The sequence below is a fragment of the Coniophora puteana genome (assembly GCF_000271625.1).
Source record: "Coniophora puteana RWD-64-598 SS2 unplaced genomic scaffold CONPUscaffold_15, whole genome shotgun sequence".
Classification (NCBI taxonomy): Eukaryota; Fungi; Basidiomycota; class Agaricomycetes; order Boletales; family Coniophoraceae; genus Coniophora; species Coniophora puteana.
The window spans coordinates 163,900-188,242 of NW_006913067.1; the positions used below are offsets into that span (position 1 = coordinate 163,900).

A 24,343-nucleotide genomic window follows, 5' to 3' on the forward strand; every position below is an offset into this window, starting at 1 on the left:
AACCTTTATCGACTCCGGGTCCACTACCATTATACCAATTCCAACGCAGACAACCACTATCACTATTGGTGGTGATGTCATTACCCTCAACGCGGGAGGAACTCCGATCAACAGTCCCCTTCCCACTGGTGTTGTGATTGTAGGCGCTATCACCCCGACATGGTGTAAGTGGAGTTGCTACGCAAAGTTTGATTTATGGCCTCTAAAATGTGTTTGATTATTAGCAAATTATGTTAGCCCCACCCCAAACGCGTCAGTTGTCTTATTCACGGCACCACTGACATCGCCACCCACTTGGTCCTCGACTGTACCTGTTCCAACATCTACTGCTCAGTCTTCCATCGTCACTGGGCCTCCTGGCGATCACAATAGCTGTAACACTGGTAATACGTGGTCGCTTCTCTTCGGCGGTCTTCTCAGCGGGTGTCCTCCTCTGGATGTTGGCATCCGAGGAGGTATTACACCTCAAGCAATTCGCCCACCTGGGTGGACGGGACCATGGTCAGACCCATATCCGATACCCACTGGGGATCCCGACGGTGGTTGCGATTACGAGCTGTCCGAAGGTGATAAACGATATCCCGAGTACCATAGAAGAGCCGCTGCTAGCTGCACAACAAGCACATCGAAAAGTAGTACATCCACCAGCACAAGCACATCCGAACCAACTTGCACAGGATCTGCAGATCGTAGTTTAAACTATAACCTTCCTGACGATCCCGAGAATGTCGACTGGGAAGATGAAGGCACAGATCCCAGCTACTCACGCAAACGCGGTTTTAGCCAACATAGTGCGCGGTATCCTTCTACTCCGAGACGTATGTCATACAGCTATATCTACACTCCATTTACTTATCCAGGTGTTTCTTTCCGTGAGCAGACATAGCGGTGCAAGGTTGCAATCAGACAACTTCTCCTGATTTTGTTTCGTTATATGCAGGTCCATATTATCATCTCGATCCTATATCATACACTAGCACAGATCTCATCAGCGTGCTCACTACTCGGCCCGATTTTAGCACGTATGGCCCTACAGTTCGTAAGTGCTAACAACATTGATTTGAGCATGGCTGACTAGTAGCAAAATTACGCAACTAGAGGAGCACATTTTTGAGTAAGAAATTACACACGTTGTTCCCCATCGGTTAACATGTTCTTATGGCTGATGCAGGCTCGGCTATATCAACAACTTTTTTACCCAAGCACCGATAAATCAAACTGTTGCTGGAGGGTGTCAGTGGTACGTTGCTGCACGCTTCAGCCTGATATCAAATGTTGAGCCTCCTCTAGGATTCAAGACAATGTCTTCAACTACATACTACCTAATGGACAGACATTAGCCTCAGCACTGCTAGCCGCAATTGACACTGTAGGTCGTTATAGTCTGGACGTTTGGATCAGCTGATCCTCATCGGTGTTCTAGCCCGAGAATATGGTGTGGGCTGATGTTCCGATGAATCAAGGTCTGCATTCTGAGGGTTTCACGTGCCTTTCTTAAGCTTAATTGCTCACATGTGTTATGGCTCACTACAGCCAAATCAAACGTCGTGAACAACAATTGCTATACCCCCGGCAACCCCCCGCAGCGTTCTACCATGGAATATATAGTCGATGGCGGAGGAGTCGTCATTTCTGATGATCTCGTCCAATTGGAAACATTCCTACGCAATTTGGCAGCGCTCGGTCAATGTACGTCTCATTGATCTTTTCTTCGCTTCGTCGCTCATGGACACATGTGATTTTAAGACTTTCAAGAGACTGCCTCAGTCTTCCAGGCCACCGCCTTGCGCATCCAGAACTTGCTGTCGTGGATTACACCCACGGATGTACCGGATTCAACAGCGAGTATACCATTAATATTCAACACATGGCTTCGCAATACGGTTGCTGCATATCCGGCAGGCTGCACGTAAGTTTCCCTACGAGCTCTTGGAGGAGATATAGCCTGAACTGGGTCACGATCCAAGATCACGAGCGGAGAATTCCTGGAACTACTATAGGTCCAACTGCATTCAGGTCCTTTTAAGTCAAGGAATCCTCACGGCTGACGATATGTGTACAATACCACTATACGTCAATAACGTGGTATGTACTAGACTTTATGACTTCCCAGCCGTTCCTTGCGTAACCTAAGTCAATGTAGTACAACCCGTCTACATTTAACTACGAGGTACGTTCAATTTAATTTCTCAGTGTGTCTCGGTGGTTTATACCAATGTCATCAAAGGCACTACTTCCTCCTGAGCCCACTTCTCCACGATGCAACGTACCAGGATCATATGGTTACCTTTATTTTACAATCCCAAACGATGGCCTTGGCGGGTTCATCACACAACCTTATACAATACTCGGCTCTGGAAGAACGGTATTTGCGGTTCTATTCTCATCTTATCATCGATGGTTAACGCGCAATTGCCAGGATCTTTATGGCATGGGCGTGATATCAGCTACGAGCGGAGCAGTCTCCTACATTCAAGCCACTGCTGTTGACCCCTACAATCAACAAGGTTGCGCTGGCGCTTATCTCTTGGAACTCAACACACAGCAAGGTGGTTCATCTGCGCCCGTGTACGTTTCCTTCGTCTGCACTCCTGGAGGTGGCACTACTGGATATCAAACGTTTTTCGTCATCAATGAGCAGCAGATGTACTGCGCCGGAGGGAATGTTGGGGCTGCTACCCTCGATGGAATCCAAGGTGCCTTTATGTGTCATGCAACGCCGGGTATGGCTACCCAATGTGCAGCCTATTTTGGGGGACTCAGCCCGTTCCCAACCGAGTTCGTGTTGATTCCTTAGTTAATGTCCAGCAGTCAGGGTATATTGTTTTTGGCCTATGATATGACTCCATCTATCCCGTTCCGTTGTGAGACAGAGTTGGGAGTACATTACGTATCACTATGTTAGGGGATAAAGATGAGTTCGCCTTTGTCGTGTTCAAAGCCGAATTTTTGGTATGTTTATTTATCTAGTGTGGATACTCTCGACCGACCGAAGGCGACAAAGTGACTACAGGCTATGGTGACGATAAAGAAACTATTGCGACCTGAACTAGTATATGTACATAACGTAGATGAGACAGAGCCTGCGCGCACATGCAACGCAGTAATACACATGTCCTCAAAAGTGCGAGTACACAGCAAGTTGTAGGCGCATACCCAATACAGGCGCTTTTACTACCTCGCGGCTGATTTGGAACTCGAAAGCCCTGTGTGCATCCGCTACGCTTTGGCCCCTGATCTCAAGCACTAATCTTAACTTCCCTAACCCTCGGATAGATTCCTGCCAAGCATGAGCAAACAAAGGCCAGGCAAAAGTATGAATATACGAGTAATAATACGAGTAATCCCACGCTTGACCCGGTGGAAGCGATCGCAGCATCTGCACCAGACACAGCAGCTTTCCACATCATACCGTGCAATATCAAGCGCGACTCTCGATTCGCTCAAAGGTCATGCTGACTTCGTCTGGACAACCACCTACTCGCCTGACGGTGCATAATCCCGCTAGCGGGTCCCAATACACTGGATCTGGGATGCGGCAACGGGTCGTCAAACTGAAACTGCGCTGGAAGGTCACACTCAGAGTGATTGGCAGGTGCAAGACGATAGACGAAATTGTATGCAATTTCTTCCTTGGTGTGTGCCAGCTGTCGTTACTTATCCGATAAAGTCCGAAGGTCGCTGCATTGACAAACAACTGCAAGGATATCGTCTTACGTGAGCGCTTGAACGGGGAAGCGAGCATGCCACATCGATTCTCAGTGAGTATACTGTTTCTACTGACGTCTGCTTGTCCTTGTCTTCCGAATAACTTATTGACGTTTTTCTTGGCTAATATTTCAGGCTCGTATAGTGACGTTCAGGGGTAGAAAGGGCGCCAATGGACAGGATAACAAGGAACATCCCAAAGCATCACGCATCTCTGATTACATCCACCGAGCATATGGTGGCCAGGTATTTGTTCTGCCTGTTCAGCAAAATCCTTATTGACCATTATCTGCAGCGAATTATGGCGGCAGGTGACAAACGTGGCAGAACTCCCGGTGGCGACACCATTCCCCTAGACGAAGACGTATGTCCATCAGATTCAGACGGTGAAAGCGCGGAATACGGTGACCATCCGCTGTGGGATGCACTCTTTTTTTTGCGATTGTTCTTCCTTTCCTGCTCGCCGTCAGGCAAAGGCTCGTTTGCTCGTAGAAAAGGAAAACCAACCCCTGCTCACGAGCAGACAGAAACAACAAGGCCGGAGTCCTCCGCTCGCAACTGAGTCACTAAGCTACCCTTTGCCCAATTCACATATAATAAAACAACATTGTACGATGTCATTGGGTTAGCTTTATAGAATAAATATATCTGTTTGACAGAACCAGCTTTCGCATTTTTTGCAATTCGCCAGTTTAGCTGTATGTGCACTGTACTCGAGTAGTCTGCGGTATCTGAGACATAAAACGAGGATGTTGTCTGCGTACCTCAATCTTGGTGTTGGCGCGGCCGTATAGGTTCGAAGAAACACGATATCGACCGCATACACCCGGTACTAACACCGTCATCGTCATACTCAAAACTGTCCGAGTCACTCTCTGATTCAGACTCCTCCTGACGAGGTCTATGATGCCGTCCCTCGTTAAGGGGGCCAGGCACGCCATTTCGCTGTAGGATACCAGTGAATGCGGTCGTATTTTATGAGAGGATTAACGTACTATTGTCGCCCAAGCTGGTGATACAACTTTGGGTTTCTGCCGATTTTTAGCCAGTAGACGCCTAAGTGGGTGGGCCCTTGCAGTATCATGAGACCTTCTGGATCCACGCGTACGAATACGCTTGAGTATTCGTGCAAGTATGCTCGAACCCTTCCTTTGTGTGACTTCGCTTTCCTAAAGGATCACATGATAATCAGCAAAAACCCAACCACGCTGAGATATAAGACTCACGTTGTTAACGTCGTTCTGTTCTTGTGCATGAACTTCAAGACGTCGCCGAGGTGCTGCTGTTATCTGCGGGCGCCCCATCATCGCCATTTCAAGACAAAAAAGCAAAGCAGCAAACTCACGTTCAGTAGACTTTCGACAGACTCTGGCACCTTTTAGAACATAAGTCAAGGTTCGAATGGAGGCACGTTATAACACACCGCGTGAATATTTGATTGACGCGTCGAAGTGGGTGCTTTATCTTTGCCAGTGCCCTTTTTATCCATCAGATCTTGAGCTCATGGTCTCGAGAGACTAAGACCTCACCTTCGGCAGAAGCTTCTGTCCAGAAATGGTGTCCCACAGCGTGAGCCTGGTCTCATCGCATCCGCTCAAAACCCTCAGTCCGTCAGGGGAGAATGCTGATGCCCTAACGGCTGTGGAGTGTTGTAGAGAATGAATCAGGCTCCTAGAGCCAGTGTCCCAGACGCGGACTGTCATGTCGTACGAAGCACTGAGAAATTTGGCACTATCCGTTGAGAAGTGCACGCATCGGACAGAATCTCCGTGTTTGAAGCTGAAGAGCTGCTCCCGCCGAGATATATCCCATAACCGTACAGTGTCTGCTGTGCCGCTCAGTACCAGGGAACCATCGGGAGACAGAGCAACTGATAGAACCTCGTCACTGTGATCGAAAGGCTCCGCAACTGGTGTGTTCGAGCGGAGATCCCATACTTGGACCCTGTTCGATGTATCTGAGTGTCCACTTGCTAATCGGGATCCATCCGAAGAGACGCTGAGAGCGTTAACACAGGCCTTGGTCTCTATTTCGATGGTATCGACAGTGGTTCCTGTCTGTGTATCCCAAATACGAATCATCTTGTCTATTCCTCCGCTAGCGAGGTGCGTGCCGCCAGGGATAAACTTGACAGCAAAAACGTTGCCAAAGTGGCCACGAAGGGGTTTCGTGACAAGTTCTCCATGTTTGAGGTCCCAAATGCATACTGTGAAGTCGTCGGAACCGCTGGCAAGAAATGCACCGTCGCTAGATATGTCTATGGCTGTGACACTGCTCAAGTGAGATACGAGAGGAGGGGAGGATTCTTCTCCGCTCTGTGCGTTCCAAAGCCGGACGACGCGATCATGTCCACCGCTTGCGAAGCGCAGGCCATCTGGAAACCAGGCTACTGCGCGCGCAAAGTGGTCCGCCCTCGTTCTGAATACATCAGTGCGACGATAGGATAAAGTTGGACGAATGGCTACCTTTCCGCAACCAGCACATTATGCTCGTCAGCAGTGACCTGAACAGAACGTGGATCAGCATCGGATACCCGCAAAGCAAACGTAGCGCCTACTAGGGGAAGTACTGCCTCGCCCGTACATATACTCCAGATTCGCACCGTTTCCTGATCGCAAGAAGCAAAGTGCTCCCCATCAGGAGAACAAGCGACTGCGACGACAGCCTTCCTGTGCCCAATCAGCGGTCCCAAGACGCATTTGCCCTCAGCGACGTCCCATATACGGACATACCTGTCTGCTGAGCCGCTGACAAGATGAACCCCGTCCGAAGAGAAAGACAGGTCGGTGACCCAGCCTTCGTGGCTTCTGAGCGGAGGTCTAATAAGCTCTCCTGTCGAGGCGTTCCATAGGCAGATGGTGTGGTCGTCCGAAGCGCTGGCAATGACCGTGCCGCTTGGGGAATACTCCACGCTTTTGACTCGGGCTTTGTGTCCGGCGATGGGCTCGAGCGCGAGCTTGTGACGGTGAACGTCGTAAATGCGAATGTGACAATCATCTGACGCGGTCACGATCTGCTTCCCGCTGGGTGAGAACGAGAGCGAGTTGATAGCTCTGCGGCTTCGCCGAGAATCTGCAGAGGGAGGCTGGTACTTGATGGTCGCTACACATGCTCCCGTACGCGCATTCCAGAACTTGAGATAGCCGTTCCTGTCCCCGCTCGCGATGAGTGTTTCGTCAGGCGAGCATTGAGCAGCTAAGATGGAGCAGACGTGCGCTCTGGCAGGGCCCACTACGCGTCTATACGTGCTTGTGTCCCATACCCGAAGCGCCGAATCTGAGGACCCGCTGACAAGACGGCGTCCATTCGGCGCATACGCGATGGTGCTGACCGCCATACTATGCCCATACAACGCATCCCCAATTTGGTGGCCCGTTCCCGTCTCCCATATACGGATCGCTTTATCGCTGTAAGCAGTAGCCAGAGACTTTCCGTCGGGAGAGTACGCCAGGGCCGTGACCAGGCTGGCAGAATCGGTCTTGAATGGTGCTGGGAATGTGGTTTCCATGCAAGTACGAGCAGGCCAAAGGGCGAACAAGGTGCGATGGACGATGAGATCAGGGGCCTTTGTGCTGGTAGGCTGATGCACCAGGGCACTTGACGGAGAATGAAACACGTGGAGGTTACTTGCGCCATCAATCAACGTTCAACGGGCGCATCATGCTTGCAGCGTGTTAGGCTTACACGCTTGATCAAGCGTCAACTCACAGTTATCATCGGAAGAACAATGACAGGTTATTCCAAGGTACTTGATTTTCTGCTCGATCGCGCTCTGGTACATTGATGTGAGCTGCTTGACACCAACGCCAGAGCTTGACCGTGGGTTTAGAATGTTCAAATTCAAAGAGGAGTCGCACGAAAACTTGCTGCTCCCACGGTTCGGATGCTCGGGCCGCAGATGCCGGCTCTCTATTTCAGTAGTATCGAAGCAAACACTTGTCGAAAATCAACCCGGTAGTGCTTGTAAGAGGGGAGCACATAACGATTCTACTGTAGAGCAGTGCGAAGTATTACAAAAGAGTAAGTATCGAAGAACAACAAAAGTTAGATATAAAAAGGAGCAACGTTAAAGCTTAAAGAACGAAAGATATCATCCGCACAGCAGATCGTCGGAGCACTGGAACACAGCAAAAGCACGTACGATAGATCTTACACACCAAGCCCCATGGTCGTGATCGGCATCACCTATACCACAAGCCATCCAGAAATGTTATCAGGACGTCGCCATATAACACCTACACTCTTCCTAATCCAATCAGTAACTCACCATAATAACAGACGAGGCATCAAACGCTCACCTTGAGATCCCTTCGAGCGTCATCGCTCATCCACTCTCCGCACCAGCTCTCCACGCCCTAAACACATCCATCCAGGTCCGGCTCCTACCCCTGTCCCCAAACCCATGCCTCGCAGTCGGGGATGGACTCCAGTCGCCCTCATCGTCGGGGTGGTAGAGCGTGCCTGGGATATTCATCCTCAGCTCGCCGACGCCGTCGTTCGCCTCCGTGGCAGTGAACGTCTCGGGCGTGTCCGTGCGCGTAATAGGCTCGGGCTCGGCGTCAGGGCTGCTTGAAGAACCATGGCCGGTGCCGTCGGGCCCGGACATGGGTCCTTCTTCGACGCCTCGTTGCGCGCCGGGGGATGCCTTCGAAACCTCGTTTTGATCTGCGGCTGTGCGCTTCGCTTCTTGGCTTGCGCTCGTGTTCGGGCTGGCTTCGCGTTCTGCGGTTCCATTGGGGGCTACGAGGTAAACACCGAAGAAGATGATCAACTCCTTCTGAAGAGCGACATAAGTTTCCGGGAGATGATCCTACCCCCAATCCGAGTCCCCGCCTGCTTCTCCATCCCAGTCCCAGTCCCAGTCCCAGTCCCAGTCCCAGTCCCAGTCCCAGTCCCAGCCCCACCCTCATCCTCGACCGCGAACGAAGGCTGTTCCTCATCGGGCGGCGCGATAACGTTCACGTTCTCATTCGAGCCCGGGTGCCCACCTCCGAGACTCAGCGAGCGCATCTGCCCATCGTTATTACCCTGCTTCTCCTCCCCGCTTCCACTCTTACTCGCACTAATATCCGCCTTCTTGTCCGCATCCCCACCAACACCTTCCACATGATTCGCCTTCCACCCGCCTTCATCGTCTGACTCATCCCCGGCGCCGCTGCCCCGCCGTCCTCCGGGTGAGCCAGGCGAGCCAGGATCCCCGTCGCCGTTGGCGTGGTCGGCCTTCCATCCGCCCGAGGCGGTCGACATGGCTGAAGATCTACGCGTGCCAAGGCGCGAGACAGCGACGGTGGAGAGAATGGCCTGGCGCCACCGCTTGCGTGGGTCGAAGCTGGCGCGGAGCCCTTCGGAAACATCGTGTTCGTCCGACGCTTCGTGCTCTGTGAGCCACTGTCGAGATGAAGCGGACAGTGGGTTATGGATTACAAGGATAGATAGAAAGAAAAGAGTGCAAGAAGAAAGACCGATGGGAAACGTGAGTGTATGCGTGACAACGGTGCAATAAACGACATACGCGGTGTTTGAGAGCCTGAGCAGCCGTCGGCCGTTCTGCCTGGTCAACGTTCAAAAGCTGCTTAATGAAATCCTTTGCTGAAAAAATCCGACAAGCAACCGTCAGTCACTAGGTGATGCTGATAAAAGGCATATAATGGAACATACCTTCATCCGACACCTTTCCCCAGTACTTCTCGTGGAACTCTACCCGTATATCGTTCTTCTGAAGCGCCTTCGGGTCGTCCGGGAATGGCGAGTATCCGCACAGGAGAACGTAAGTAATGACACTACGAAGCGAGAGCTTTCAGTAACGAAATCGGTGAATTTATGCGGAGCTAAAAGGCGTACCCGATACTCCATAGATCAGCTGGCTTGCCGTGACCGGTCTTGTTGATGACCTCTGGCGCCACGTAGCCGAAAGAGCCAGCGAGCTGCGTGAGCCGTTCGTCGGCAGTGGTAAGATGCTTTGCGCTGAACGAGTCATAAGGCAACTAAAATGGAGTGAAAATACGGAAACCTACATGCCAAAGTCACATATGACGATGCCGCTATGTGCGTCCCCGTCCTTCTCCCGGTAGATTATGTTTTCAGGCTTGAGGTCCCGGTGGACAATGTCGTGGTCATGAAGATATTTTACGCCTTTGAGGGTAGACCTAGGTTATCGATTTAGTAAGTGGTATCCTTGCTCCAGAATGAATGGCGCATATATGCATCCAATCGGAGTGATAACGAGATGGAGTCACATACTTGATAACACCAACGGCATCCTTCTCCGTGAACTTGCCCTGGTGAATGATCCTGTCAAAAAGCTCGCCACCGCACGCGAGTTCGAACGAGAGGTAGTATTTCGACCGCGACTCGAACCACTCGTAGAACTTGACCTACAAACCATTGTTGATAGGGGTCCGGGCAGGCCAAGTAAGCACTGGGTGCTGCGAGCGTCAACGCGACGAGGACTTACGATGTTAGGATGGTCCAGCCCTTTCAACACGTCCATCTCGCCCCACACCGCCTCTTCATTCCCTTTGACGCGCTTTTTCGAGATCACCTTCAAAGCGACATCCATTGTTGGCCGAGGCGCTGTGGGAGAATTGGGTGTCGTAGGGCGCGACGGCTTCGGTGATGTTCCGTTTGCCTGGCCATTGTTCACGTTCGATGACGAGGGTTTGCGGTGGAAGAGAGGAATCGCGGCCGCTGCAGAGGGTGGCAGGCTGTACGATGGGGAGTCGGCAGCGGCACCATGCTGCGAGATAGCTTCCTGTTCAGGGGGTATATGCCATGTTGCACGCTGGACAATGGTGCATGGAGGGTAAGACCACAGAAAATTGGAGACAAGTGAGGGTGGGACACGAGGCACGTACCATGACCTTGCCGAAAGTACCTGTCCCGAGGACCTCGTGTATCTCATAGTTCTGCTTCTTCTCAAACGACGGAGGCTGCGGAAGGAGTGCCTCCTTGATCGAGAGGCCTTTCATTGACAGCATCTTGGAGTACGCGCGACCAAATAGTGGTCTTCTGTAATCCGGTTAAAGTGAATGGGGAGTGTGGTTCTCCCTGGATGATGATTTTCCTGAGACGTAAGAACAGTCAACAACTTGGGCACGATGACGGATAAATACAGAGACAAGGGAAAGCGCCTGTGGGGAGAGAGCCGGCTAACAATAGCGAGGCCAGCGCGTCCCCCAACCCACTGGCTGCCAGTTCGCCTCCATAAGCCATGGCATCTGCATCATGACGTGCCTCCACTCGCTCGATCGAGCACCCCAAGCATGTTTGAATAGGAGCCCCTACTCACCGAGGATTGTTTCAGGCACGTGCTCTTGACTGGGGCGGTTTCTGCAGCTGAAACCCAGTGCTGAGCGTTGCTGTGCGATGGAGGTGGGAGAGGAGAGAGCGAGCTGCCATCGTCGCGGCGGAGGCTGGTCGAGGCCGGTGACGGGTGGCCGGAATCGGTTGACTGCCTGCTGGAGCGGAACGTTCGAACAGAAACATCGCTGCATAGCCCCAATACCTCCGTGCCTGATAAGCTTAAGCGCGATCGCTCGTTTATCTGATAAGCCAACTTCGCATCCAACACCTTCTCTGTATTGGACACCATTCCTCCGTGCGGTCGTGTCTTCTTCTCGGCAGGTCGGCTCGGGCCGCATTTCCAAACGCCTTTCCGTGCACGGATCACTATTAGTGATGGTGCGCGTCGTTGGGTCCAAAAGTCATATCATGTTCCCCTCCAGCCTGACCTCATATTCTAACACGCGGCTGCAGCAAGGTAAGTAACTTGCACAACGAATGCATATAGTCTTTGCCTTCTCATTGGGGCACACGGTGCATGTTCGCAAGCGCTGGTGCGAGGGCCATCCCGTTATCATCAAGCCAGCGTCAATTTTGCCTCGTGTTAAACGGCTGTACAGCATACACACTCGCCTGCCCCGCGCGCGCGCGCGAGCTCGCTCCTCAATCCCACTCAGTCACTCTTACAGTCCACACATAGCCTACTCCACGGCATCATATCATGGACCAAAGAGCCTTCGAACCATTCAAGGGCCATCCAGGAATCATCTACGCTGTTGCATACTCGCCCAACGGAGCGTTCATTGCTACCTGCGAAGGGGACAGGACAATACGAATATGGGAGGCGAACACAGGTCGTCAAGTCGGGGAACCATTGGAAGGGCACGAGCATTGGGTTCTTGCCATCGCTTACTCACCTGACGGTCAGCGCCTGGTTAGCTGCTCCATCGACGAGACCATTCGAGTATGGGACACATCCACGCACCAGACCGCCATGGGTCCACTGGAGGGCCACACGAGCTGGGTTCGCGCCGTGAAGTATTCCCCAGATGGTGTACATATTGCAAGTGGTGGCAAAGACTGGCTTCTGAAGATATGGAATGCGTCTGAGGGTGACTGTCTTGCGACGCTGAAGCATCCCGACGAAGTGATATCTGTGGCCTTCTCTCAAGACAGCAAGCGTATTGTAACTGGATGCCAGGATCAGATAGTGCGCATTTACAACGTCAATCAACGTCAGCTTGTTCGCGAGCTCACCGGACACCGAGCATGCGTTCGATGCGTTCAGTACTCCACAGATGACTCTCTCATTGCCAGCGCTTCAGATGATCACACTATCCGGCTTTGGAACGCCTCGACAGGGGAACTTGACAAAGGGCCTCTTCGCGGCCATAGACACTATGTCTCTGGCGTATCATTTTCTCGTGATGGTCAGCAGGTGGTCAGCTCATCCGAGGACCAGTCCATCCGCGTGTGGGACATCGCGTCTGGAGAATGTGTCTTGGGACCGCTATACGGTCACAAGGAGGCAGTCGTATCGGTATCCTGCTCTTCAAAACAAGATCGGTTTGTTTCTTGCTCGTTGAAAAGCGTGCGCATTTGGGATATGCATGACGGGATATCGGTAATTCCACGAGTGGGTGTCATATTTGCGGTGTCCGATCTTTCTCTCATTTACGTACGTCAGACCAATGCGGAGGATGAGGATGCGAAAATCGCAGAACAGCACTTGTACGTTCTGTTTTAGCTCGTCGGCATTTGTACACTAAAGAGCACAGAATGAAGGCGTATGGCAGGGTTCGCGCAGTAGTATGGTTCTTCGATGGCCAGCACTTTGCGAGCGCAGGAGACGACCGCGCCATTAGGATTTGGGATTCCCAAACAGGTCAAGAGTCCACAGACCCTCTTGTGTGGCATACCGATACAGTCAATGGGATCGATATCTCGAAGAACGAGAGACTGTTGGCTAGTGGATCAGATGACGCCCTCGTCTGCATCTGGGACCTCAAAACCCATGATCTTGCCTTAGAGCCTCTTTCCGGTCACATTGGCACCGTCTGGGCCGTCAAATTCACTCCCGACGGATTTCGTCTGATCACAGGAGGAGAAGACAAAACTATTCGGATATGGAACGTGCAGTCGGGTGCTTCGCTGCATGTCATTGAAGCGCACAATGACGCCGTGTCAGCACTTATCATTTCCCCTGACGGATCCCGAATAGCAAGCGGGACTGGTGACAAGACGGCCCGCCTCTGGGATATTGACTCATATGAGCCCATTGGAGAGTCTTTGCAACATGAGGGCAGGGTATATTCGGTCTGCTTCTCACCCGACGGTGTCCAGTTGCTCACCGGATGCTGGACTGACCATGTGGCATGCATATGGGATATCTCGAGAAGGGAGAAGATACTGGCAGTGGAACATGACGGAGATGTCAACTGTGTACAGTTCTCCAAGGATGGATCCAGGTTTCTCAGCGCGTCTGACGATCGAGCCGTTCGTCTCTGTGATTCCCGCACGGGGGAGCGTCTCCAGTATCTCCAGCATTCGACTGTTGTGTTTGTGGCCGCGTTCTCGCCGGACGGAGCACGGATACTAACTGGGGACAATAATGGCGACTTACGTCTATGGGACGCGAAAACAGGGAGTCTCCTTCTTCCGAAGGTTGGCGAAACCGTTTTGTGCTTTGTGTAACGTATGCGATGACCATGTTTCTTGTTTCCATACAGCGACTTATAGACGCCTCCAAGGAAGATACTTCCGGTTCTGACGTGGGTGTGTCCTCGTTCTGACTGGACTGTAGCTGAGGTATTAAACCCTCAGAATCCTGACGTTAATGAAGGACAAAGTCGTCGGCGGGGTGATCCTACGTCAAAGGTAGGTAGGGCTGCGATGATTGTATATATCTTCCCTGATGAGCATGCAGGTAGTCGATGATGATCTGGACGATTTCATGCTGGTATGTGGATATTATCAGATATATTGGTTTAACGACTCACCGCGAAAATTAAAGCGACCGGCTGTCGTGACGCGAAGAAACGGTCACCGACGAGACGATTTCTTCCGCGATCTTGAAACGGCTAACGTTAGTTTTTTGCGCAGGATTTTGCAACATACTGACGCATCATACATCCGTAAAAGGTGCCTCAATCCAACCCCGGAAGAGAGTCTTTCACCATCAAGTCTTTGTTCGGTTTTACTCGATTGTTTGAGCGCGTGAGAGTTCGTGCAAACAACTCAGACGAACATGTAAGTGCATTAAATATTATGTTCAGTCAATGCCCTGAGCTACCGCGGTGGTTCTGTAGCCTACAGTCGACCGCACTCAACCTGTCGCACTTGGTGACCGTCTCAATAGAGTGACAAGTAAACTCCGCAATGTCTTGGTTTGTATCTACCTGTATTATCCCGTGCGTTAGACTTACTTGTTCACTCTTCACAGAACCGCACAACGCTCGAAGGGAGGTTGGACTCGACTCCCGCACAAGACCACACGGAGGCTCGTGAATCATATGCCATGCGCGTCATGCACAACGTATCACGCGTCTCAGCTATCATTTACCCTGCTTACGGGAATCAGGTTCGGTTCTCTAATCCGATACCATTTGCTTCACCACTGACCTCGCCGTAGAGAATCATGTCTGAAGGAGAAACTCCAGGGAGACAACGTGGAGGAGACACCGTTGCCAGAGACACGGATGGTGACTCAGACTCGTCGGGTTCAGAAGAAAGTTACCATCCCCTTGTGGATGCTCTCATTTTTTGCAGGTGTTCTCCCCTGTTTGGTCGAGAAGATGAGACACGCCCTGCCCGCAGGCAGGCGGAGCAGTCTCCTACCTCCAAGAAAATACCTGCCCAGGAGCACACGGGGTCAGCCTCTGTTCCGATGCACACGTACCCACCTTCTGCGCGCTCGCCTGCTGCGGGGGAGCCCTCGAGCCGCGGCCAGGGATCATCCAGATCTGGTGCACAGAACGCTGGTGCGCCTTCCGCTCGCAGCCAGGAGAAGTCGTCTTCTGCGTGAGTCGGGTAAGAGTATGTCCATGAATTCTCTGGTATGTGAGCTCAGTATCCTAAGGCGGGCGATTCTGATGAGGATTTCTCTAAGCTGTGATGACTGTTTGAAGTACCTTTGGTTATGTCGTTCATCCTCGCACCAGCCTGGTCCGGTGCAACTAGCTTTTTTATATACGAAATTTCAAATTTAAATGTTGGCTTGTTCTGGTCAATTTTGCATGAATACAATGGTATACTGAGATCAGATACTTGTTGGTAAAGTCGTCGTATGAAATCTGATCTCGTCAACAAAGAGGAAGCCATGCTTATATCTGAAGGCGAGTCGGTACCGTGCGCCCCATTAACTACGAATATTGCTAAACGATAAAGTGAGTGACTAAATCACTGTAAAGCTTGATCGAGACAGGCTTAACCAAACGAAGAAGACACAACCAAGATACAGTACTCTCAAAAAAGCGTCCTAAAAAATAGGAATCGATAGACAGAGGTGGTGCGGGATAACATGAGGGCAGAAAAAAAGTGCATATTTCATATCTATGAGGACCGACGACCAAGATACCGGATAGACAGACCAAAGCGTAACAAGGCGTACCCCAAGGCGCAGTATATGGCAGAAAAAAGACATAAGAAAGAACAGCCGTCGGAAAGGAAGAGAACGCTGGAGGCGGGGCGAATACAGAGTCAAGTAGACCAGCCGGTCGTGAATGCAGTGCGGATGGAAATAGAGCAAGGAGAGAAGGAAGACCGGAAACGAAGAGAACCGATGGCACGCACGGGTGGATAACAACATGACTCAAAAGGTTGCTTCCGACTTAGCACAGACCTAGCAGCCACTGACTGAATCGTTTGATTCGCCCTCGAGCTCGGTTGGCAACTTTATGCTGGTTGTTCACTTCACCTATTTGTAATCAATTTCCTACCCAGATGGGGAGGAAGAAGTGAAAGCGTACGCGTAAATGTCGGATTCAAGCAAGGAGAGCGCCGCCTTGGCGATGGGTGCTGTTCGTTGGCACGATAGCCAGGAAAGCGATGGTACGTCGGAACCATAGTCGGGATGGACGCCTCGCTCGCATCACCAGGGTAAACGTGTAAGCAGAATGTGGAAGAAGCGCCCAGAGTTAGATGGCAGCAAAATCATAGTGAGATTAACGCCGGGAACTGAGCGCCAGGATAAGAATGGGAGCGACAGAGTTAAAGGAGCATGTGAAGTATGGAACTGCCGGAACATCTTGAGGTTTTGCCCTCTCCACCAGTGGCTGTCGGGCTGCCAATGGGTTCATCAACGAGCCAGAACACGCAACACCCCAAAGCAAACTGCGGAGCTCACCCTCGCAGGATCTCGTATCTGTGCGTTAATAACATCGTGAGCGTCACCTGGCACACGGAGCTGCACTTTGGCCAGGAGAGCGTATAGGGTCGAAAGACGTCGTGGAAGTGTTCGTGCATCCAAAAAGCCACAGAAGTGCCTGGTCTCACTCATGGTGGACTTGCACGCACTGGAGCTAATGCGATTATCATCGAATACGCAGGGAATTATGAGACTTAATTGTTGGTCGACAGTCGATATGAAGTAGTAATGCATTGATGAATGATGATGAGAGAATGCGTGCGTAATGGGGCTAGGAAAGCACGAGGGTGAGTATCGGAAGAGCTGAACGTTTGCACGTGCTTACCTGGGGACGAAACACTGCTCTGAATCGTCAAAGAAATGTTGTACCTCACCAACGACCGTTATCTCTGCCCGGGTCACGGATGGCGTGCCTCACGAAGAGCTTGCCTCGCCCCAGGCACACCATAATTACTGGGTAGACGCAAACCTCGACTCGTCAGCGATTCCGGTCCACGCCCACGGGCAACGATAACGGTGGCGAAACCTACGAAAGCGGATCGATCGCGAACCCATCGTGATCTGCACCTCCGGCATCGTCACCTTCACCCTCTCGTCTTCTTCTATCGGGGATGGCATCGCACTGCCTCTTCAACTTGAACCCGATGACTAGCCCACGTTGATATGTCTTCAATAGTTCAGCTGAGCACGTTCCATGAATCGTGACCGGAAAACCAATTCCTAGACGCGCGTTGGAGCGCGGGGGCGAGCATCTCACTGCAAAGGCGCCAAGTGTCCAGCAGTGGGAAGGATGTTCAGCCCACGTTCGGTCAACGAGGTCGGACATGTCGCAAAGGATGCGCGATGAGGTTGGAGCAGTTCGGGCGGCGATGATGGGCCCGCTACAAGCTTCGAGAAGGACATGATACGCCAAAACAAGCGCAGGGATATCATTGCATGCCTATCTCATCTCTCATCAGTGTACGTTTGAGTGTAAATTGGCCGAGCGACGTCGGGTTAATGTGTCTCTTGGATTGAGTTCGCAAGTGGTGTACCTCTATTCGCTATAGACGACATTCTGGCGGTGCGTATCAAAGGACGTATCTGACATCTTTCGCATGAAGTCGAGGAGATAAAGTAAGCATGAGGAGAGACATGGAAAAGGGGATAGCGCACCTCCACGACGGGTCTGTGCTCTTGCCCATTCCCTTCTTCTCCAGTCCGATGAAGTGGACGCCCTCCGCATACTTCGGTTTTCTGCAGCGGAACTCCCTCCTGAAAGAGACTGAGATGGAGACACTCAACATAGAGTCGCGGCTGAGGGCTTTGACGCTTGACGAGTGCACTTTTTGAGCTTCACGGTGGGCTCCGGCGGAGTGTCATGGCCCGGAAGTGCATGGTTTCTGGAAACGCGTGGGTCTCATCGAACGTGAACATAAGACGGAAAGGCGTGTTGAGAGCGAGTAGATACGGTGAATATCCGAGCACGAGCATGACAGACAGTAAGTTCTGATCTAGTAGAGGATGAGGGGACAGATGAAGGGAAGCACCAGACGCAAGTTAGACATGGCATCCGTGCAGCACAGCGAGATTTGGGAGAAGCACCGTGGGAACGCAATGGCTGACGCTCCGGCTCTCACGGATCTGGTCCAAGACCACCCAGTGTCCGTAGCGCTTTTTCTTGCATTTTCTGGTCCAAATCACTTGGCCAAGCTCTTGCTTTCCTCGCGTTCCGCTTTTTCATCAAGGGACTCACTACATAAGGATAAGGAGTATAACAAACACTCAGAACGAAGTACTGCAATCGAGCAAGCTCCTTCCAAAACGGGATCCGAAAGTTTTCTGCCCTCACCGCGGGTTACATATGGACCCACAACAGAGGACAATCGCGGGAATCGTCATCTCAGCGCCTGTTGATGCCTCGTGCGCGATGGCTCCGCTGAGCTTTTGAACGTCTGCCTCCCCACAGTACCCAGTCAACCACCGCCATAGACGCTGCAGCACACCAGGCTAGCGCCACCTTCCAACCACACGATGGAAGACGCTAGCTTCCGACCGTTCGAGGGGCATTCCGGCGACATCACTACTGTCGCTTACTCCCCCGACGGCGCATTCCTCGCTACCGGCTCGCTCGATAAGACCTTGCGGATATGGGAACCTGGAACAGGCCGCCAAATCGGCGAGGCGCTCGAGGGACATACAGGAGGGATTGGTTCCATCGCCTACTCTCCCGACGGGCAACACCTGGTCAGCGCCTCTCAAGACTACACCCTCCGAGTGTGGGACACGCAAACGGGTCGAACGGTTATGGGACCTCTTTCGGGCAACACGTGCAGGGGGTTCTTGACTGTGCAGTACTCCTCGGATGGTACGTTCATCGCGAGTGGGGATTGGGGTAACCTTCTGTGTCTGTGGAGCGCCTATACGGGTGATCTGATAGCGACAATCGTACACCCGATGCGTGTCAACGGTGTCGCGTTTTCTCCCGATAGCAAACAAGTCGCGACCGCTTGTCATGATCGCCTCGTCCGCGTCTATGACGTCAACCAGCGCGAGCTTGTTCACGAGTTTAACCTACACACAGCCGCTGTTCGATCAGTGCAGTATTCACCTGATGGTTCTTGCCTGGCCAGCGCCTCAAACGACCTCACTGTACGCGTTTGGAACCCTCACACCGGTGATTGTCTCTGGGAATTCCGACAGCATGAACATCATGTCACTGGCCTGTCGTTCTCGCCCGATAGCCAGCTGCTGGTCACCTCTTCAAAAGACGACTGTGTCCGGGTATGGGACCTGACGTCTGGGGACTGCATCTTGAGGCATCTCCATGCACACAATGGGGCGGCAGCAACGGTCGCCTACTGTCCAGATGGAATGCATTTTGCTTCCTGCGGCCAGGGTGGCGTGCGTATTTGGACAGTGCCCAAGGGAGACGTTGTGCTTCCCAAAGGTGAAGCACATGTATCGGAGCTGCCCGAAGGAAGCATCGAGCTACCAAAAGTGAGTACCGTTCATGTCGTGATCTCAACGCATATCTTATACAGGGCTTTCTTAGTTGGTGACCGCTGAGAGTGCTGAAGGCACTGAGGGGAGGCTTCAGTAAGAATTGTTATAGCGCCCGTTTTTGACAGCTCATACTATCTTACACAGGCTCAACGCATATGAATCTGTTTACGCCGTAGTATGGCTTAATAATGGCCAACATTTCGCAACCGCAGGCAACGATGGAATTATCAGAACCTGGGACGTGGAGACAGGACGTAGGGCGAAACGCCCTCTCACATGGCACAACGACAGGATCAACGACCTAGCGCTCTCAGCGGACGAAAATACCCTTGCCAGCGCCGGGGAAGACCAGATCATTTGCATCTGGGACCTCCAGCAGGAGGGCATGACTTTGGCGCCCCTATCTGGGCACTATGGATCCGTTTACGCCGTCGAGTTCACCCCCGATGGTGAGCGCCTGGCGAGTGGAGGGTACGACAAGACCATCCGCATATGGGATATGAACGATGGTGCTTCCCTGCATACCTTTCAGTTGCATAACGGTCGCGTCCGGGGCCTCAGCATCTCCGCTGACGGGTCCCACCTGGCCAGTGGGTCTGACGACGGCACTGTCTGCATCTGGGACCTCAAATCTAACAAACAACTGGGCAAATCTCTGGATTATGGGAGCCGGGTATCGTCGGTCTGCTTTTCACCTGACGGCTCGCATTTACTTAGTGGGTCATGGGACGGGATGGTACGCTTGCTGGGCGTCTCGCAAAGAGAGCAGGTGTACACCAACAATCAACGAAAGCCTGTCCAGAGCGTCCAGTATTCGATGATAGGTAACAAAATTCTGAGCGTGGCACCTGGGCAGGTCCATATTTGGGATTCCAGAACGGGAATGTTTCTCAGGACTCTGCGACACCATGACACGGTTTTGACGGCGGCATTTTCCCCGGATGGGAACCAGATCCTCAGCGGATCCTGGGATGGAACACTCTGTCTGTGGGATGTGAGCTCTGGAAGATTACTGCGCCCTAAGGTCAGCTAGCAAATTTGATGGTCTGATGGCGTACTAACAACTTCATTAAACAATAGAGACTTGTCGATCGAATTCAGAGCAAAGATGTCGCTGATCCTCAGCCCCCAGCTGTACGTTTTACGTTTTCCAAGTCCCTCTATCGCTTACATAGTTCACAGAATCAGTCAACGACTGAAGGAGGCATCCTAACCAATTTAGCGCGCGCATTTCGCCGCTTCGCTGGAGACATCCCGAACGGTAACCCCCCGAAACAGGAACAAGAAGTCCATTACCTGTCCACACTCGATGTGAGTGTTCATACCCGCAAGCGCACATTAGTACTGATTACCATCTATCCTAGGATATAAACGACACCAAGGCAAGCACCTCAATTACACAATCCATATCGTCAAATCAACTAATGTGTAATGTTTCAGAACAACGACGATGTAACAGAGGTTCAGGACGCCGCACCTATAGAGCCACAGGCAAGTCCTTTGTATACACCTCTTCAACCGACTTCATGTGTGCTAGCAGGCTCCCCAAGTAGCGCCCTCACAAGGCAGCTCACAAGGTGAACAGGGCGTGGGGAGTGGCAAACGCCCGACACAACAGGCAAACAACTCGAGTTTACCGGTGATGTTGTACCTTCCGTATGAAGATACCCATAACTCATATGCGCTCAGGCATCTGAATCTCATGACAGTCTTGAAAGCTTCATGAATGTGCGTTCATTGTATTTATCAGGTCGTACGCCGCTAATTACTGCTTTTGATAGAGACCAGCAGTTGTCTCCCGAAAGAACAATAACCAACAAGCAGAGGACTTTTTTGGCGACGTCGATGATGTAAGTGTGAAATTCTCGCTCATTGGTCAATAGGTTGATATTAAACCCTGATCCGTTAAAATTCAAGAGCACGCAGCATCTGCGTCCTCGCGAAGGGACGTCAGAACAAACCCAAGACAATCCTGTACCTGGACGAGGGTATTTGACCGGCACCGTAACTCGGTCTTTCATTGCATTCTGGGAGCGTACCTTAGGACCTCGAATCAATGACGACACAAACGTGATTTTTACTTCAACCTTCTTAGACGGTCTACCTTGCGCTAAACTCCATGACAGCGGCTTGAATCACAAAGCGAAACTAACAGCACCACAGCACGCGACCAACGGGATAATAGCCATAGCATGCTTAGGCGAGCCATAGTGAGCATGTCGTACATATCCATTTGTTTCCACCCGCTTATTGCCATTGCGTGCATTGCGCCTATAGAATCGCATGTCTAGCGCTAGAAGAGACAACACCGAAAGAGAGCAAGGTCTCGCAGGAGAGGCGCAATTCTATCCCATGAGCACCTTCTCTCGCCATACCAGCTGGCGTCGCCCAGTCATCATATCTCCCGCATACGGGAATCAGGTATACCCTCTACTCCTTTATATATTACCGTCTAACACTCGCATGATAGCGCATCATGGCAAGCGGAGACACGCCGGGCAGACTCCCCGGTGGAGACACGGTCGCCGTCGACAGAGACGTATCTCCCACCACCTCAGACTCGGCGAGCTCAGAAGACCATTATCCGACGATCGTGGAAGTGCTGTGCTTTTGCAACTGTTCCCTGCTTTTCACTCGCTGGAAGAAAAACCCCTCTGCTCGCGGCGGGAATGAGGTTGCCTCCAATATGTCGTAGTGACATATTTGAAGTTTCTGACATTGATATCGGATTTGACCTTTACGCCACTAGCTAGGAAACCTAAGGATTATATATATTCTTGTGGCAGACGTAAATGACGAACACCATCGCGTTGACGGTCTTATGCTATGTACGCACACGGCGCATAGTGAAATGATGCGATGGGAGTTTCGTTCGCGACAGAGACCTCCGTGACGCCCGGTGATGTCAAGGCGGTGAAGTTGGAAATTGTCAGTGCCTCTTTTGCCGTGGGAAACGATGTTCCAGTTCGGCTTGAGCGCGGCCATCCAATGTACGCCGAGGACGCTTAAGTAGCTGCATGCCGGTCAGGTCTCGGCCTCAGCGTTGCCCTTGCTTACACTCTCTGTCATCAATATCCTCCAAGCTTGTTACTATCTGAGATTTTTCTTTCTCCCGCAAAGCATTCGACCTGCCAGTGCTATCTTAAACCCCCGTACGTTGTATCGGCTAGCACAAACACAGACTACGGTAACGCAGGCACTCACAAGCCCCATACAGCCGTCTTCTATTCCAGGACACCATGCGCCTCACCCTCTCCAAAGCACGCAAGGCTCCACCCACTGATATTCTCACACTCACTTGTTCACCCAACGGAGCATACATAGCCACAGGCTCAGCGGACCAGTTGATACGAATTTTGCATGCGAACACAGGTCGTCAAGTAGGACGTGCATTGGCAGGGCATTGTCATGGAGTTCACGCCGTTGCTTATTCTCCTGATGGCCTTCGTTTAGTTAGCGGGTCCGATGACGGGACCCTTCTTGTATGGGACATGCACACCCAAGAGACGGTCATAGGGCCACTCGACGGCCACACGGGCCCGGTAAGGGCTGTGCAGTATTCTCCGGACGGCGCACTTATCGCAAGCGGCGCCGACGACGGCCTCTTAAAGTTCTGGGACGCCCGTACGGGGAACTGTGTTGCAACGCTAAGTCATTCCGAAGCTGTGGAGTCGATTTCATTCTCGCCATTGAATAGCAGGACCATCGCTGTCGCGTGTGGTGATCGGCTCGCTCGCATTTACGATGCAGATCAACTTGAGCTTGTCGGGGTGCTCGCTGGTCATCGGAGCCGCGTGCGATGTGTCCAGTACTCTCCGGACGGCCTCCTTATTGCTAGCGCTTCGGACGATCAGACCATCCGGCTTTGGAACTCCTGGACAGGAGACCCCATCACAGGCCCTCTTCGTGGTCACAGGAACTGCGTCTCCAGCATCTCATTTTCTTATGATGGTCAGAAGCTAGTCAGCGCATCGGAGGATGAGTCTGTCCGAGTCTGGGATGTAGCGTCAGGACAATGTCTCCTCGGGCCACTATATGGACACATGGAACCGGTCATAGCAATATCCTGCTCTCTGGACAAGCACCGTTTCGCGTCTTCTGGTCACAACAGCCTACGCATTTGGAACATAAACGATGGAACTTCGGCTCTTCCATTGGTGAATCATTATTCTTCTAGCTGTGTACCTCCGTTATTTATAGATATAATAGGTCAACCCGGCGGCGAGCGAGGTCGCACAGAAATACCTGTATGTTTCACTATGCTATTCTAATAATAGCTAACACTCTAATAGATTGAAAGTTTACGCTCAAATCAAGGCTATAGCGTGGTTCTCGAATGGCGAGTGCTTCGCGACCGCAGGGGGTGACCATATTGTCAGGATATGGGACGCGAGGACTGGTCAAGAGTCCGCAAAGCCTTTCGTTCGACACGACGGGCCGGTGAACAGTGTTGATGTGTCATGGGGTAGCGAGCTTCTGGCTAGTGGTGCAGACGACGCCCTGGTCTGCGTCTGGCACCTCGTCGCCCAGGATGTAACCTTGGATCCACTTCGTGGTCACTGCGGCCCTGTATACGCCGTCAAATTCCTTCCCGATGGCAAGCGCCTGGTGTCCGCAGGTAAAGATCAAACTATTCGTGTATGGAACGTTCAGTCGGGCGCATCACTACATGTCATAAAAGCCCACGGTGACTCCATTCAAACGCTCTGTGTTTCTCACGATGGATCCCAGCTAGCCAGCGGGTCACTCGATAGGACCATACGCATCTGGGATCTTCGCTCATATGAAGCCCTCGGCGAGCCTCTCAAACATCAACACGGAGTTTCATCGGCCTATTTCTCTGCAAACGGCTCGACGTTGCTGAGCGGCTGTGGCGATAAGATTTACCAGTGGGATACCTTGCTCGGAAAGAAAGTGGTGGGTTTCAAGCATGGGGGCGATGTAAAGTGCGCGCAACTTTCGGAGGACGCTACTAGGATTTTGAGTGCATCTGCTGACATGAGC

The 24,343-nt window shown here is 52.0% G+C and overlaps 4 protein-coding genes across 4 annotated transcripts; 2 read left to right on the forward strand and 2 right to left on the reverse strand.

Moving 5' to 3' along the window:
* Positions 1 to 758: 758 nt before the first annotated feature.
* On the forward strand, positions 759 to 2,944 carry CONPUDRAFT_169072 (uncharacterized protein). The gene is made up of 12 exons (XM_007775630.1): positions 759 to 818; positions 881 to 1,039; positions 1,099 to 1,114; positions 1,172 to 1,240; positions 1,291 to 1,369; positions 1,424 to 1,463; positions 1,534 to 1,689; positions 1,747 to 1,909; positions 1,968 to 2,085; positions 2,144 to 2,170; positions 2,228 to 2,365; positions 2,420 to 2,944. The coding sequence occupies exons 6-12, from the start codon at positions 1,433 to 1,435 to the stop codon at positions 2,795 to 2,797; spliced, it is 1,011 nt and encodes a 336-aa protein (XP_007773820.1). The 5' UTR covers positions 759 to 818; positions 881 to 1,039; positions 1,099 to 1,114; positions 1,172 to 1,240; positions 1,291 to 1,369; positions 1,424 to 1,432; the 3' UTR covers positions 2,798 to 2,944.
* A 1,683-nt stretch (positions 2,945 to 4,627) lies between these two features.
* CONPUDRAFT_158588 (WD40 repeat-like protein) lies at positions 4,628 to 7,216 on the reverse strand (the record flags this gene model as incomplete). The annotated part of the gene is made up of 9 exons (XM_007775631.1): positions 4,628 to 4,653; positions 4,704 to 4,739; positions 4,817 to 4,877; positions 4,935 to 4,997; positions 5,054 to 5,083; positions 5,132 to 5,185; positions 5,238 to 6,126; positions 6,174 to 6,211; positions 6,266 to 7,216. 9 exons carry the CDS (start codon positions 7,214 to 7,216, stop codon positions 4,628 to 4,630), a joined length of 2,148 nt encoding a protein of 715 aa, XP_007773821.1.
* A 1,259-nt stretch (positions 7,217 to 8,475) lies between these two features.
* On the reverse strand, positions 8,476 to 10,676 carry CONPUDRAFT_65082 (Pkinase-domain-containing protein; the record flags this gene model as incomplete). The annotated part of the gene is made up of 8 exons (XM_007775571.1): positions 8,476 to 9,096; positions 9,221 to 9,297; positions 9,367 to 9,488; positions 9,550 to 9,672; positions 9,723 to 9,854; positions 9,949 to 10,082; positions 10,163 to 10,281; positions 10,550 to 10,676. 8 exons carry the CDS (start codon positions 10,674 to 10,676, stop codon positions 8,476 to 8,478), a joined length of 1,455 nt encoding a protein of 484 aa, XP_007773761.1.
* Positions 10,677 to 11,710: 1,034 nt separating this feature from the next.
* On the forward strand, positions 11,711 to 24,016 carry CONPUDRAFT_131249 (WD40 repeat-like protein; the record flags this gene model as incomplete). The annotated part of the gene is made up of 5 exons (XM_007775632.1): positions 11,711 to 12,485; positions 18,375 to 18,629; positions 22,712 to 22,977; positions 23,101 to 23,586; positions 23,632 to 24,016. The coding sequence occupies 5 exons, from the start codon at positions 11,711 to 11,713 to the stop codon at positions 23,704 to 23,706; spliced, it is 1,857 nt and encodes a 618-aa protein (XP_007773822.1). The 3' UTR covers positions 23,707 to 24,016.
* Positions 24,017 to 24,343: the final 327 nt, after the last annotated feature.